The sequence below is a fragment of the Chelonoidis abingdonii genome, chromosome 1 (genome assembly GCF_003597395.2).
Source record: "Chelonoidis abingdonii isolate Lonesome George chromosome 1, CheloAbing_2.0, whole genome shotgun sequence".
Taxonomy (NCBI): Eukaryota; Metazoa; Chordata; order Testudines; family Testudinidae; genus Chelonoidis; species Chelonoidis abingdonii.
Genome location: NC_133769.1, coordinates 32,938,870 through 32,954,292, shown reverse-complemented (window position 1 = coordinate 32,954,292; position 15,423 = coordinate 32,938,870). Strand labels below are relative to the sequence as shown.

Below are 15,423 nucleotides of genomic sequence, written 5' to 3'. Positions count from 1 at the left end.
AAAACCAAGGAGTCGTGGTCTAATACTTGGCAAATATTGGAACATAGAAACCAAATATATTAGTGTCTTAATGTACCAGTCCATGTTTATTAAAATCCATTTGTTCAGAACATATCCTGTTTTCTAGATTATCTGCTTATTCTCTTTACAATAAAAGATACTTTACATCTTTTTGGGAGTAAATTATGTGTAGGGTGTTCTGGAACTTTGTTTTATTCTTCTTCTGAAGATGGCACCTCCAGGGACATAATGCTCTTTAGCATCCAACTGTGACATTGGTTCAGAACTGCTTTAGATGAAAGCATACCATTGGGGCAGCGGGGGAACCTCCCATTCGGGGAGCTAACGCACCAGCCCTGTTCACAGCAGCGCCCCCCCCCCCATACACACACAGTGGGAACCCTGAGGCCTCCTCCCCACAGTGCCCAGAGGAGCCCTCCCCCAGCCACCCCAAGTCACCGGCTGCGCCGAGCCACAGACCAGCCCCAGGGCTGGGCCAAGCCACTGGCCTGAGCACTGGCCGCTGGCAGGCCTGAGCTCCAGGTTGCTGGCTGGAGCTGAGCCCCTGCTGGCTTCAGGGGAGAGAGGCAGGGCCTCAGGGTAGAACATGGGTAGAGCCAAGACCTTGGATAGGGGAGGCTTAGCCTGCCCTGCCCTTTGATACCCCCACCCATGTATACCATTTACTGATCACCAAACTCACATCCTGTAGAATGGAGTTGTTCCAGCTGTTAGGGGGATCACTGGGAGAAGTTTAGCTCCAGTCACTCCAGCAGTGAAGGGATTGTTTTCCATCACTACCTACAACACCTACAGAGTGCAGCAAGATGTCCCAGTGCAGCCCAGCCCATATGAAGGGCAGCGTGGTCACAACTCTTAGATGGACAACCCCCCTCATTACAGCTGTCCCCTGCACAATAGGCTAGGTGGGGAAGGTCTCCCAAGCAATAAAAAGATGAAGGAGAAGGGAACACTGATTTGGAAGTAACATCCCACCCTCCCGCCAGGCTACAGCATACAAAACTTAATAAATGTTTTAGTATTCACAGATGCCATAGATAGGCGGGGGACAGGTCAGTGCAAACACACTAATACCTTTATGATTGGGAATGGGGAGCAAACTGTGACCTGCACAGCTATGAGAACAGCCCTTCTCACTCTTTTGAGTCTGTTCTCAGAGTGGGGTCTCTACACAAAAAAACCACCCAGCTTCCTGCAAACAAACAAACAAACATGCCAAAGGAAGGCATGTTGCTTATGGGGATGCTGCATGGAAGCAGCTGTAGTGCATGTGATGGCAACTAGAAGGCAGGTGAGGCCGCGGTTACTCTCACAGCTCCGTCTCTGAGGAGCTGCACCTGGCTTCTGGAGACTAGGAGCCAGCACGTGCACAGCCAATGTCAGCGGGTCTCTTTGGCAGGTCAGTGTTCTGCACAGGGGGCGTGCCAACAGCCCGGCTCGCTCTCTGATCTCTGTACTTGTGCTCCGGGGCCAGCAGAGCACTCTGCACCCCCGCAAGCTGCAGAAGAGTCAGCAAATCATCCAGCCCCACCGGCTACTCTCTCACTGGCTCATTATGTCTTTTGCACCCGCTCCAGCCACGCCTCCGCCCTTCAGGTTGCAGCTGCACTGAATGCAAAAATAGGAATCTCCACCCCGGGCACTGGTTGCAGCCTTTTCTCCCCCGAGCCAGCTTTGGAGACCTGTGGTCTCCATAGAGATAGTAACACCCTGCACCTTTCAGTCGCTCCGCGGGAACAAACATGGGGGGAAAGGGAGTGGGAAAGGCAGAGAGAAGCAACAGCAGGAAATCGCTGCGAGCTGATCTCTGGGCAACTTCCCGGGGATTTTAAACGCACATGCTGCTGCTGCCGCCGGACACAAGGAAACTCCGCCTGGCGACACTGCCAGGTGGCACTCCGTGGCCACTCCAGATCGATGGCCTTTTATTAACGCCACCAAAGCTGCTCGGAGCCGCTGCCCGTACGGAGGAGCCCCTGCCGCAACACCCAAGAGCAGTAGCTGGAAAGGGGAATCCCCGCTCGGGAAAAGGAGCGGGCTGAAGGGGATGCGTTTGCAAGGGGTTGTGCCTGTTGGAGAGGGAGGCAAGCGCTGATCCCAGAATCGCCTCCACTGCGAGGATTTACACCGGACCCTGCTCGATTCAGTTTCTGGAGGACAGCGTGCGCTCCCGAGGCGGGTCCCGCTGGAGGGGAGAGGCTGCTAGGCAGCAGGCGTGCGATTGTTTTTAGAGCAGCAGGTTTATGCTAATCACCCTGTCGGGAGCAGCAGTGGGAGGAGGAGAGGAGCCATTTTGAACTCACTTTAAACTTTAAGGTGGAAAAGTTGCAATTCTCCAGCCCGGTCCCGAGCGATGTTCCCCGCCGCGGGGCTCTAAGGGAGCGGCCCCGCCTGGCAGAGGAGGACAAGGCCAGGGTCCCCCGGCCCCGCTGCTCATGGCTGAGGGCGGATGAGCCGGCCAGGGGGGTGGATGGATTTTGCAGAAGCCCTTTGGCTGGGATCGCTGCTGCCGCCTAACACTCAGAGATGCTGCCGGTGCCCGCCGCCGCCTGGCTCTCGTGGCTGGCTCTGCTCATCCGGCTGGTGCCCGCGGGGGGCTGGGAGCTGCACCTCTCCTGCGGCGCCGGGCGCCCCGGGGATCTGCTGCTGGATGTCTCCCTGGGGCCCGGCTGGCTGTACAGTTTGGACGAGGCGCTGACGGCCCGGCGCGTGCGGGAGGCGGTGGAGGTGACGGCCGCGGCAGCTGGAGGCGCAGCTGGGCGGGCCGGCGGGGGCTGCCAGGCGAGCCCCTCGGGCTGCGCGCACCTCCAGCGCAATCCGCTGCCTCTCCACGTGCGCATCGCCGCCCAGCGCTCCGGGGCGCTGCTCTCGCTCCGCCTGCCCGTCTACTTGCACAGCCCGGGCTGCCCCCGCCGGTACCGGGGGGCAGGCAGCGGGGGCCAGGCGCGGCCCTGGCTCGCTGCCCGGCTCTCCCCGGGGCAGCTCCCAGCCCCGCTCTGCTTCCCCGCCGCCAGCCGGCACCTGCCCCCAGGGCCCGCCGGGGACCTGCGCTCTGCCCTCACTGCCCTGACCAGCTTCCCTGCCTGCAGGTGCCCGGACCACCGCCCTCGGGGCTGCGGCGGGCAGGAGGCAGGGGGGAGGCCTCGGTGCTGCCTGGAGCCCGCTGGGGAGTCCCCTCTGCAGCTGGTCTGTGCCTTGAGGAGGACACGGGGGGAGATCCTCCTCCAGCTGGGGTTGGAGCGCGCCCCGTCACCCGGGGCAGAGGGTGGGGGGGAGGAGGAGGGGACTTGGGGGGAACGGGAGCCCGTGGGTGCGAGGGGAGAGGAGAGAGAGGCAGTGGGTGCAGGGCAGGAGGAAGCGCCCACCCTTCAGCTGGGGCCCCAGGGATTGTGGTCAGAGGAGCAGAGTGGCTGGGATCCTTCTCTCCAGGGGCCGCGGAGGAGGAGAAGTGTGAACAGCCCTCCGCAGTTCCAGCTGCCCAGCTACCAGGTGTCCATCCCCGAGAATGAGCCTGCGGGTACCCGGGTGATAGCCCTGCGGGCCCAGGACCCAGACGAGGGGGAGGCAGGCCGGCTGGTGTACTCCATGGAGGCGCTCTTCGACGAGCGTTCCAATGACTACTTCTCCATCGACCCAGAGACGGGCAGTGTGGTCACTACACGCAGCCTGGACCGTGAGACCAAGGACACCCACGTGCTGAAGGTGACTGCAACTGACCAGGGCTCCCCCCGCCGCCGCTCAGCCACCACCTACTTGACTGTGACTGTGAGTGACACCAATGACCATGGGCCAGTGTTCGAGCAGCCTGTGTACCGCGAGACCATCCGGGAGAACCTGGAGGTGGGTTACGAGGTGCTGACTATCCGTGCCACGGATGGGGATGCCCCGGCCAATGCCAACATGCTTTACCGCCTGCTGGAGCCAGGTGCTGGGGATGGTGTCTTTGAGATCGACCCTCGCTCTGGAGTAGTGAGGACCCGTGCCCCTGTGGATCGTGAGGAGGTCTCTGAGTACCACCTGGTGGTAGAAGCCAATGACCAAGGAAAGGAACCAGGTCCCCGTAGTGCCACAGCTACAGTACACATCACTGTGGAGGATGAGAATGACAACTACCCACAGTTCAGTGAAAAGCGCTACTTGGTTCAGGTGCCAGAGGATGCCCCGGTGAACAGCCAAGTGCTGCAGGTGCAAGCAACTGACCGGGACAGGGGCAGCAATGCCCAGGTGCACTACAGCATTGTGAGTGGCAACCTCAAAGGCCAATTCTATATCCACTCTTTCTCAGGTGCCATTGACCTGATCAATCCTCTGGACTATGAGACCATCCGTGAGTACACACTGAGAATCAAAGCCCAGGATGGGGGCAGGCCCCCTCTGATTAACTCTAGTGGGATGGTATCTGTGCAAGTGGTGGATGTGAATGACAATGCCCCTATTTTTGTCAGCACCCCCTTCCAGGCCACAGTGCTGGAGAACGTGCCGCTGGGCTACTCTGTGCTGCACGTTCAGGCAGTGGATGCTGATTCTGGAGACAATGCCCGTCTGGAATACAAACTTATAGACTTGTCTCCATCTCCTGGTGTGGGGTCCCCAGGTGGAGAGACTGGGTTCCCATTCCAGATCAATAACAGCACTGGTTGGATTACAGTTTCGGCTGAGTTGGACCGAGAGACTGTGGAGAACTATCACTTTGGGGTAGAGGCTAGGGACCATGGAGTGCCTGTCATGACTTCCTCAGCCAGTGTGTCCGTCACGGTCCTCGATGTCAATGATAACAACCCGACTTTCACTGAGAAGGTCTATCAGCTCAGGCTGAATGAGGATGCGGCAGTGGGCAGCAGTGTCCTGACTCTGATAGCAGTGGACAGGGACATTAACAGTGTAGTGACCTACCAGATCACCAGTGGCAACACTAGGAACCGCTTTGCCATCACCAGTCAGAGTGGGGGTGGGCTGATCACCCTTGCCTTGCCCCTGGATTACAAGCAGGAGAGGCAGTATGTGCTGACAGTTACTGCGTCAGATGGCACACTCTTTGATACTGTCCAGGTCTTCATCAATGTCACCGATGCCAACACACACCGCCCAGTCTTCCAGAGCTCCCATTACACGGTGAGCGTCAGTGAGGACAAGCCCATTGGCACTTCTATTGTGACCATCAGTGCCACCGATGAAGACACAGGGGAAAATGCCAGGATCACATACATTTTGGAGGATAACATTCCTCAATTCCGCATTGACCTGGACACGGGCACTATCACCACCCTGATGGAGCTAGACTATGAGGACCAAGCCTCTTACACATTGGCCATTACAGCTCGTGACAATGGGATCCCTCAGAAATCTGATACCACCTACGTGGAGATCCTCATCCTGGATGCCAATGACAATGCCCCCCGCTTCCTGCGTGACCGTTACCAGGGCTCGGTCTTTGAGGATGTGCCACTCTCCACCAGCGTCCTTCAGCTGTCTGCCAACGACCGTGACTCAGGCCTCAATGGCCGCCTCCTTTACACCTTCCAGGGTGGTGATGATGGCGATGGAGACTTTTACATCGAGCCCACTTCTGGAGTGATACGCACGCTGCGCAAGCTGGATCGTGAGAATGTGGCTGTCTACAGCCTGCGGGCCTTTGCCATGGACAGAGGCAGCCCACCTCTCAAAGCCTCTGTGGATATTCAGGTCACTGTGCTAGACATCAACGACAACCCGCCTGTCTTTGAACAGGATGAGTTTGATATCTTTGTGGAGGAGAACAGCCCAGTGGGCTCCATCGTGGCACGGATCAGTGCGGCTGACCCAGACGAAGGAACCAATGCACAAATCATGTACCAGATTGTGGAGGGTAACATCCCTGAAGTCTTCCAGCTTGACCTGCTCAATGGTGACCTCACAGCCCTGATGGATCTGGATTATGAGAGCCGGACGGAATATGTGATTGTGGTGCAGGCCACCTCAGCACCTCTTGTCAGCCGAGCCACCGTGCACATTCGCCTATTGGATCAGAATGACAACCCGCCTGTGCTGCAGGACTTCCAGATTCTCTTCAACAACTATGTGACCAATAAGTCTAACAGCTTCCCCTCTGGGGTGATTGGCAAGATCCCAGCCTATGACCCTGATGTGTCCGACAGCCTGGCCTACACTTTTGTTCAGGGCAATGAGTTGAACTTGCTACTCTTGGACTCTGCCACTGGGGAACTCAAACTCAGTCGAGATCTGGACAACAACAGACCCCTGGAAGCGCTCATGAAAGTGTCAGTCTCAGGTAAGAAAACTTGGCCGGGGATAATAATGTATGAGAACTTTGTTTATTGGACCAACATACTGGTACAGGCAGCAGCAACTTTTCATTTCCTGGGGCAGTGGCTTATTTGTGAAATTTCTGGAGAGGAGCCACAAAAATGTATCAAAGCTATGCGCTGAGGACTGAAGTGAATAGTATGTTGAGGTGTATTTAGCCAGTGTTATTTTGAATCACAGGGAAAAACATACAGAGGTTGAGGGCAAAATTATATTCCCTGGGCACAGTTAGCTATTTAGGCTAAAACTTTCAGATGTGGATGCATAGAGTTAATAAGTGACCTGGTTTTTAAAGATGCTAAGAATGCACAACTCTCATTGATTGACTCACATTTAATGTTTAGACTTACTCCTATAATGTATTATCCATAAGAATAGTAACAAGGAAAATTAGCGAGTGCACTGTACATAAGAGTTGAGAGTTTGCTATTTTTTTTTTTATTCTTAACAAGTTGAAACAGATTTGATTATTTCCCTTTGAATGCTGGGAAAGTTGTCTAGTAAATCTTCAGATTTAGGGTCAAATTTTGCAGTGTACTGTGTAAATGGGCAAAACTCCACTGAAGGCGGTGGAGTGTCACCCATTTGCACCAGCAACCAAAATTTTTGCCTTTTGTTTACATCCTTAGAAAATGACTTCTGCAAAAACAGTCAGTTACAGCTGTATAACACAGTTAATTTCAGTGGCGTTGCTTTGGTGTAACTGAGGATGTTCATTGACACACTGTCACCAAAATAAGTATTGAAAGTTTTTTTTTCTTTTTTTTTGTCTTTGAGGCTTAACTAATCTAGTATGTGTCACAGTAATTTTATTTATTGTCGTAGGAGGTACAGTGGCTTTAAATTATACAGTGAATTGACATATGTGTGCAAGTCCTAAATTGTTACTGTTTTGTTTTACAATACAGTATTTTAAATAACTCGTAAGACAATCCTCATAGAAAAAAAACAAGAAACTGAGGAGAAAGTGCAGCCCATTTTGGAATTACTCTTTGTAATTATGGTACGTACAGTGCATCAATAATGCAATGACTAGTCTCCTCCCCAAATTCTGCTATTCTGTCTTTATCATGGGCCTGATCCCGTGCAACTCTTGTTAACTTCAAAGGTCCACCATGAGCAACATTTTCCGTGCAGCCTAATGCTAATATTTGTGTTCTTTTATGTGAAGTAGGATATGTAAGTACTAAGTGTGTGTAATGATATCTTTTCTTAACACACATCATTCAGATATCTAAATATGGCACAATCCTGGCAACACTTGCTACTGTATTAGCATCACTGATATAAGTGGGACTTCATGGTAGAGAGCACTGTGCTGTCATGTTTGCAGGATCAGGGTCTTGGTTTGCTGCAGGCTAGAGGAAAGTGGTGTTAACTCCAGTCACTGGAGTTATTTGTGTGTCATCTGGCAATGGGTTCATATTTCTTGCAAAATGCTAGAAGGGAACTATTGTGGTAAAATTAGCTCATAAATGCTGTTTCCACATTCTTTGAAAGCTTACAGAGAAACAGGCAGTTGTCTTGTAAGTTTGAAATAAGGCATACATGTGATTTACATGGTCATAATCAGCCTGAACCAGCTGACAGAAAGCAGTAGCTTCTTATCTAATGGTGGTAGGAGATAAAGAATTGGACAAAAAGCAAGAAGGCTGGAAAAGTGATTAAAATGGGCTAGATGGGAAGAGCATATGGGATAGAAGTAGAAGATGATAGCACTCCTTTTTCATGCTAATAATGTCTTCATCCATTTATGCAGATTTCGATGGGTGAAATATATATAAAAATATGGAAATGGAGGCATGAATGCTTAGAGCACAGTTAAACTGCTGTTTTATGAGGTCTCGTAATACAACTATGATGAGTAATGCATTGTTATTACAGTTTGTGAGAATGAGAGCACTGAAACCCCTCTAATATTCAAAACTGGTTATCCCTATCACAGCTGCACCCCCCGGGGGATATTTGAAAGAGGCGTTTTCATCAGCATTCTTAAGTAATTTTGGCAGGCATCAAAGTCAGTTTGATACTGTTTTTGAAAAGTTTTCTGTGTGTGGGAAAAGATTGCTTCACAGAGGTATTTAAGAGGGCAGAGGTCTACAGAGCTTGTGATTCCATGTAGGAAACTCTCACCTCTCCACTTTCTCCTGTTTCTTTTAACAATTGAAACGGAGAGATGAACAGACTTGGAGTGAAATACTCAATATTGTTATCTGTAGTTAACTGAAGAATGTGTCTGTTGGGTGATCATTAACCTACCTATCAGCCCAAGCAAGTAATCCTGATTCAGGCAAAAGTTCTGTCAGAGTCTTTGGGAGTTTGAGCTTTATATGGACTCTTATGGGACATATGGAAATGCAATCGTGTTTTCACCTACTGGCATGGGCTGCATCTGAGGTTTGCTGTGAAGGCACTGTGGATAAGTGTGTGTGTAATAAAAAATTAAGTTTATCAGATGTGATAGGTCTTAGACAAGTGAGATGAGACATACTATACCAGGGCTAGCCAAACTTACAGACCCTCCGAGTCGCATATGACAACAGAATTTTGAGAGCCAGGGTGCCTGCCAGGGCTCAGAGCTTCAGCCCCACTCCTGCTGAAGCCCCGAGACCGACCAAGTGCACCCCATGGGAGAGAAGCCCCTACCCTGCGGCGCTGCAAGGCAGAGGTCCCGAGCTCACCCCACTCCAGTCTGGTAGGTGGAGAAAGGGGACAGGTGGAGGAGGCTATGGGAGCCTCACTTTAACTGTAAAAGAGCCGCATGTAGCTTGTGAGCCAGGGTTTGGCCACCTCTGTACTATACAATTACATTAACTTGGGACTTTGACATTTGGATAAAACAGCATTCTTTTATTTGATCTGAATTTGACTTTTCAAAATGCATGTTTTTATTTGGCAAACAAAAGTCCAAAGTTGTATTGTTTTTTCCAGAGATTTTTTAACAACAGGAAACAGAATTATAGATGTAGTGAAATTTGAAAATGAGAGACCCACTTCATTTAAAACATGGTCACCTTCAACAGCATGGATATCTGCAGAAGCCATACTGAGGCTATGTCTACACTACAGCGTAAGTCAACCTATGCTACGCAACTCCAGCAGTGAGAATAACGTAGCTGGAGTCTACGTACCTTAGGTCGAGATACCACGGGGGATCGATGGGGAAAATCTCCCGGCTACTTACCTTACTCTTTTCATCAGGGGTAGAGCACAGGGGTCGACTGGAGAGCGATCTCCTGTCGATTTGGCGGGTCTTTACTAGACCCGCTAAATTGACTCTCAGAGGATCGATCTCAGAGAGCCAATCCCCTCTATAGTGTAGACCTGCCCTAAGATTCTGGCCATACAGTCCAGAAAGAGGGATTCCTCTGTGTGTGGATTTTCCTGTGCTGTGGCACTGTTTCTCCTGGCCCTAGATGCCTCTGAAAGCCCACAACAAAGTCTGGGATAGGTGCACAGAGAGGAAGCGTACCAGTGATGAGGTTGTGTGGGTGACTGTCACTAATGTACATCTTTTCCTCTGGCAACCAGCGGGGAATCTTCTCGAAAAGCAGAGGAAAATTAGTCTTTGAGCTGGCCCCTCCATGCGTGAAATTTCCTTTCATAAGGCATGAGCTGAGGGCAGGGGAACTTGGATAGCAGTTGATCTCTGGGCCCCAGTTTGTTTTGCAGGAAAATGGGGAGAAATCCTGTCCCAGCCCCCACTGCTGGAAAGTTTGCAAAAAAATCTCACAGTTGTCCTCTATTTTACACTTGCTCTGAACTTTTCTACAGGAAGGGGTGGTCTGGCCTTATATTTCCTTTGCCTGTGTGTGGGATCACAAGGTGCGAATTTTTGAATAGTTGGGATGAAATACTCACCCCACTGAAGTTAGTGGGAGTTTTACCATTGAGTTCAATGGGGTCAGGATTTCGTGCTGGGGATCCTAGAGGGTTTTGAATTTTAGAATCTGGAATTGCTTTAGTGTTGTTACAAATCATGAAATTAGTAAAATTATCAGGTTTATGAACTAATATTCTTTCTCTTCACCTATAACAACATGAGCAAAAATTAAAGGGACATTGTCAACTGGCAGTCTAATCAGTTTGTGAAAATGAGTTAAAGGTAGTTCTAGATAAAGCATCTGCCTCTAATTTCCCCTTGCTAATTTTAACGGTTTATAGTAACATTTTCCTGTATTAAAAAATTATATATTTTTCCTCTTGTGCTGTGGGGGGGGACATTTTTTATAGTGGGGGTGCTGAAAGCCAGTGAAACTGTAAAGCAGTGGTCCCCAAACTTTTTACCTGTGCCACCCCTCAGAACTGGGGCCTGGAGCAGGGCTATGTCTCCAGGAGTGGGGAGATGCAGATGGAGCAAGGGGGCCGAGGCTGGGGCTGGCAGCCAGGACCCCGTGTAAAATCTGGGGGTGCTGCAGCATCCCTTCACCCCCATCCCAAACCCCTAGTTCCCACGCCTATGGCTGTGGGAAGGAAAACAAAAAACAAACAGGAGTGGGAAACTGATTCTGGACCCAATCTTGCATAGGGATCCACTTGTCAGTTGAATGGGACTCTTAGTGCCTGATCCCACAAACACTTGTGTGCACACTTAACTTTACTATCATAAGTATTCCCATTGATCTCAGTGGGATAACTTGCATCACTAATGTTCAGTATATGTACCTGTATTTTCAGGATCAGAGCGTAAATGAATACACAGGTAAAATAATGAAAATAACTGTACACCAATGTGGTCAAATACACAAAATAAACAAATGGAAAAGATTTTTTCTCTAATCTCTCTCTCTCTCATAACAATCTTAAATATTATTTGTAGAAAAAGTAGTTTAAAAGAAAACCTCCTTCAGACAGAAGTATGATTCCCCCCTCCCTCCGATTTGCTGGTGCCCCTTTAATCAAATCTCTTTTTCCCAGATCACAGTAGCGCTTTTTGGAGGTATTTTTCGAAGGAGAGTTTTAGTGCTTGGTTTTGTATCTGAAGTGCCTTAAAACCAAATCATATTATTTTATTTTTTCAAAGCACTGTCCCCAGAATACATATTTTTAGATTCTGAATTCTGGGGACATGCCAGCTTGAAACTGCCAAAATGTATTAATATCAGATTGTGAGAAAATGTCCTCAAAATATATTTTTAAAAGACAAAAGAACATTGCAGTATGTAACTTATCTTTTAATAGTTTAAATATGTCAAAAGTTAAGCATACTGCTAACTCCAGTTGCAGAGATCTAAAGGTACGAAGATTAAATGTTTTTACCAAAAGCATTCAATCATTTAAGCTTTCAGGCATGACAGGAAACATGGAAACTGAATAAAAATAACAAGGTTTATGGGCCTTTCAGCTGCTTGTTCTGATAAACTTTTCTACTTGTTGGTGTTAGATGAATTTAAGTTTGATAAATATTATTTAAAACTGTTTCCCTAGTAAACCTGTGATTCCTCTTCTGGAAAAAAACAGGACTGTAAGAAAAAATAGAGAACCCTAAGTAAAAAAATTAAATACCAGCAGACATTTTTCACCAGTTGATTTTTTTTCATTATGATTCATTGGATTATTTCTAATCTGTTCTGATCATCACTCGCTGTGAAATTATTGCCATTTGATTTTTTTGGTGGTTATTGGTGCTGCCATTTAGTCACATTAGTAGAAACAAAATCATCACTTTGGGAAAATGAGAGAAACTTTCTGAGAGGTCACAGAAAATGGAAAGCAAAGATGGCTGAAACAAAAATTAATTTGTAAATTAGAGGGTGTATTATAGGACTTTTGCAAAATTCCATTTTTAATCCTTCTCAAAACTTGAGGTTGAAGTTTAGGGTCAAATTTTCAAAAACACCTAAGACAGGAGCCAAAGTCCTATTTTCAAAAATAATTTAAAAGCCTAATTTCCAAGGGCTTTCAATGAGAGTTAGGCTCCTGTGTGCCTAAGCTACTTTTGAAATTGGGGCTTTGACTCTTAAATCACATAGGTACTTTTGCCAGCAGTGAATAATTTATTGTAAATTGTTTTTCATTAGGTGCTTGGTATCGTGATGATAAACGTTCTAAAAAGACTTATGAATTATTTCCTATGTATCTCAGTTCATTGTCAATGTAGCTAAGACCCTGATCCTGCAGTTTACAGTGTGCAGGTGGAATGTTGTGCGTTTGTGGAACCCACCTTGGCTAACGGATCTCTGGTAGGAGCAATAGTCTTCCCGTCCAATGCAAATTGCAGGATTGGAACCTAAAACTCTATTTTTCAATCTTGAAAGCAAATACCTAAATTCAGTACACAAATTTCTTAATATACTGTGCATCTTATTTACTACTAATTTTGCACATCGCCTACACTTCAATTGTAAATTAATTTTGTTATAATTAAGGCTACGTTTTAGTCATGGGTATTTTTAGTAAAAGTCATGGACAGATCACGGGCAGTAAACAAAAATTCACGGCCTGTGACCTATCCATTACCTTTACTATATACTCCAACTAAAACTTGGGCCAGAGCACTGTGGTGTGTGTGGTCCGAAACCCCTGCTGGTGCTGGGGAGGGGGGAGATTTGGGAGGCTCCCTACCTGGCTCCAACTGGCATGTCCCTGTAGCTCATAGGGGAGGGGCAACCAGGGTTGCTCTGCACGGTGCTCCTACCACAAGCTCCAGTTCCACAGCTGCAGGGGTGGCACATGTGGGCAGCATGCGGAACCCGCTCGCCGCTCTGACTAGGAGCTGCAGGGATGAGCTGGGGAGTCCCCTGCCCCTGGTAAGTGCCGCCTTGTACTCTAACCCCCTGCCCCAGCCCTGAGCCCCCTCCCACACACCCAAACTGCTGCTGCAGAAGTCACATGTCTGTCACAGAAGTCATGTAACCTTAGTTATAATTATGCTGAAATGTAAAAGTAAGGAACTTGAATATTATCATAGACTATCACGGTTGGAAGGGACTTCAGGAGGTCATCTAGTCCAACCCCCTGCTTAAAGCAGGACCAATTCCCACACAGCTTTTTACCCCAGTTCCCTAAATAGCCCCTTCAAGGATTGAACTCACAACCTTGGGTTAGCAAGTCAATGCTGAAACCACTGAACAGTGCCTCCCCCATTGTCTTTACAGCAGATAAGAGCAATTAAATTATATATCAAGCTGTTGTTATTGCTGGCATTTTATAGTTATGTTTAAAGAAGGCAATGCTCAAAGTTTGTTTTCAATTGTGTACTTTCAATAAACCACTAAGTATGTGAGCTAACAATATTTCCTTTTATGTTCTTCTGACCTTACGTTAAAGTGGGATTTAATGAAGTCACTATAACACCAACAAACCCAAATTAAGATAAGACTCACGTAATAGTGCAATAAACGTTTATTATTCTAACTCAGTGATCGTCAAGGGATAATTTTCATTATTGTAGTTAAAAAGTCATTATGCCAATGTTACCCCATTACCAGTTTAGTCACTTTCTATACAAATAGAACAGAAAGGTGTGCACCTTGTTTGTATTATTTGCATATTGTTGAATTTCGGGCTGCAGTTTCCTCATGAACAGAGGGCAGATACTACAGTGATAAGTGCTTTATAAACACCTATGATGTTTTTAGCAGAGTTGAGGTTAAAAGAACAAAAGGCATGGAAATACAACAGGAGGGTTGGGGGAAAACTTTGGAAGGTAATTTTGGGTTTGCAAAGAATGCATGATCTGACCCCAAGTGACGAGGTGCAGTGTTTCATTGCTTTATGGAAGTGTAGACTGTATACATCTTTGGGGTTTTGCATCTCTATTATATGACTGATTTTGCTTTATTAGATTCATGAAGAATTGTGCCAGTGACTTCAGTGATCTGGGATCAGGCCCTACAGAGATGCTGAGGGCTTGGGGTTTTTCTTGTCGTTGTTTCAGCTATCCAGAGTAACCAGTTCCTTTATGAGTGATGTTTCTGCCTTTTCGCAAGAACGTGCTTTCATTTCAATCATTCACAAAGTTACTGGTAGCTTGGGGAAAAGGTCTGGTTTCAGGTATCAACAAAGGAGAGATTAACACATGAACTGCTTGCTGCAGCCTCCCTGTAGCCACTAGGGAAGTAAATTCTGTAAGTGTAGAACATCATTGGCCATGACATCCCTGCAGGTTATATACAATTATAAGATTACAGTGTGCTTATGAATGGATGACCTTTGATGCTTCCCATTCCTATCATGATGCTTGGATAAAGATGTACAGACACATCAGGTTTCTTACAAAATTATCATGTGGATGTAGAACCCACTATGTAGTGGAAATAGCCTAATACTGTAATTTAGAATTGGAACATTCTCATTGGTCTTGAAAAGCTTTGAAAGTGCAATAGCTGGCGCATCCTGTGGTGAAGTAATCTGAGAAACAGTAATAATCTGATGACTAAAAAAGACCAGGGAGAAAGTTGTTATTGATCACATTTAGTCTGTGTTTGTCTAGGAAAGAGCTGCAGGATTATAGTCCATAATTCTTACGAGTCTTCTGACCCAGAGCTGTAGGAAGTTTACATTACTCAAATGATGAAGGAATAATCAGCATCATTTATTTAAAATGTGGTAGTGTCCAAATGGCTTAATCAGGATTGGTACTTCATTTTGCTGGGAAGTATACAAACAGGAAGCGATACAAACGGTCCCTGCCCCAAAGCACTACCTGACTGCATGATGACAGGAGATACTCCGTGAGGCTATGATCTGTCCCTCCCTGTGGCAGGTTGAACCCCCCCATCTGGGATGCCACCTGGTGAGCTGTGGTCCCACTGGTTCTACCCGTTCCAGCAGGGTTGCCTTACCCTTTCCTCTGTGCCAGGCCCTCAAGCCTTCTCTAGTGCACACACACAGGTAGGGGCACCCAGCTGAAAATGAACACAGAAACACTGAGATCAGCTCTGTGTGGGGGGAATCAGCTCGGGGATTGCCCAGCACTCCCCCACACACTTCCTTTGAGGTATAAACCCAAAATAATATTGTCTTGTGCTTGTATAGAAAGATCTGCACAGCGCAAGCTCATAAAAATTCACCCTCTCCCTCAATGTGGAAAGAGAGATGCACAGCTTCTTGCCCCCATCCACTCCCAGATATGAATTGCACAAACTGGGTTATGTT

The 15,423-nt window shown here is 47.7% G+C and overlaps 1 protein-coding gene across 1 annotated transcript in view; it reads left to right on the top strand.

Moving 5' to 3' along the window:
- The first annotated feature begins 1,980 nt into the window (after positions 1-1,980).
- The window catches only part of CELSR1 (cadherin EGF LAG seven-pass G-type receptor 1), a 297,352-nt gene continuing 283,909 nt past the window's right edge, over positions 1,981-15,423 (top strand). The window contains exon 1 of the mRNA XM_032768931.2: positions 1,981-6,289. Coding sequence (XP_032624822.2) covers positions 2,548-6,289 — 3,742 coding nt within the window. The 5' untranslated portion in view covers positions 1,981-2,547. The remainder of the gene's footprint in view (positions 6,290-15,423) is intronic.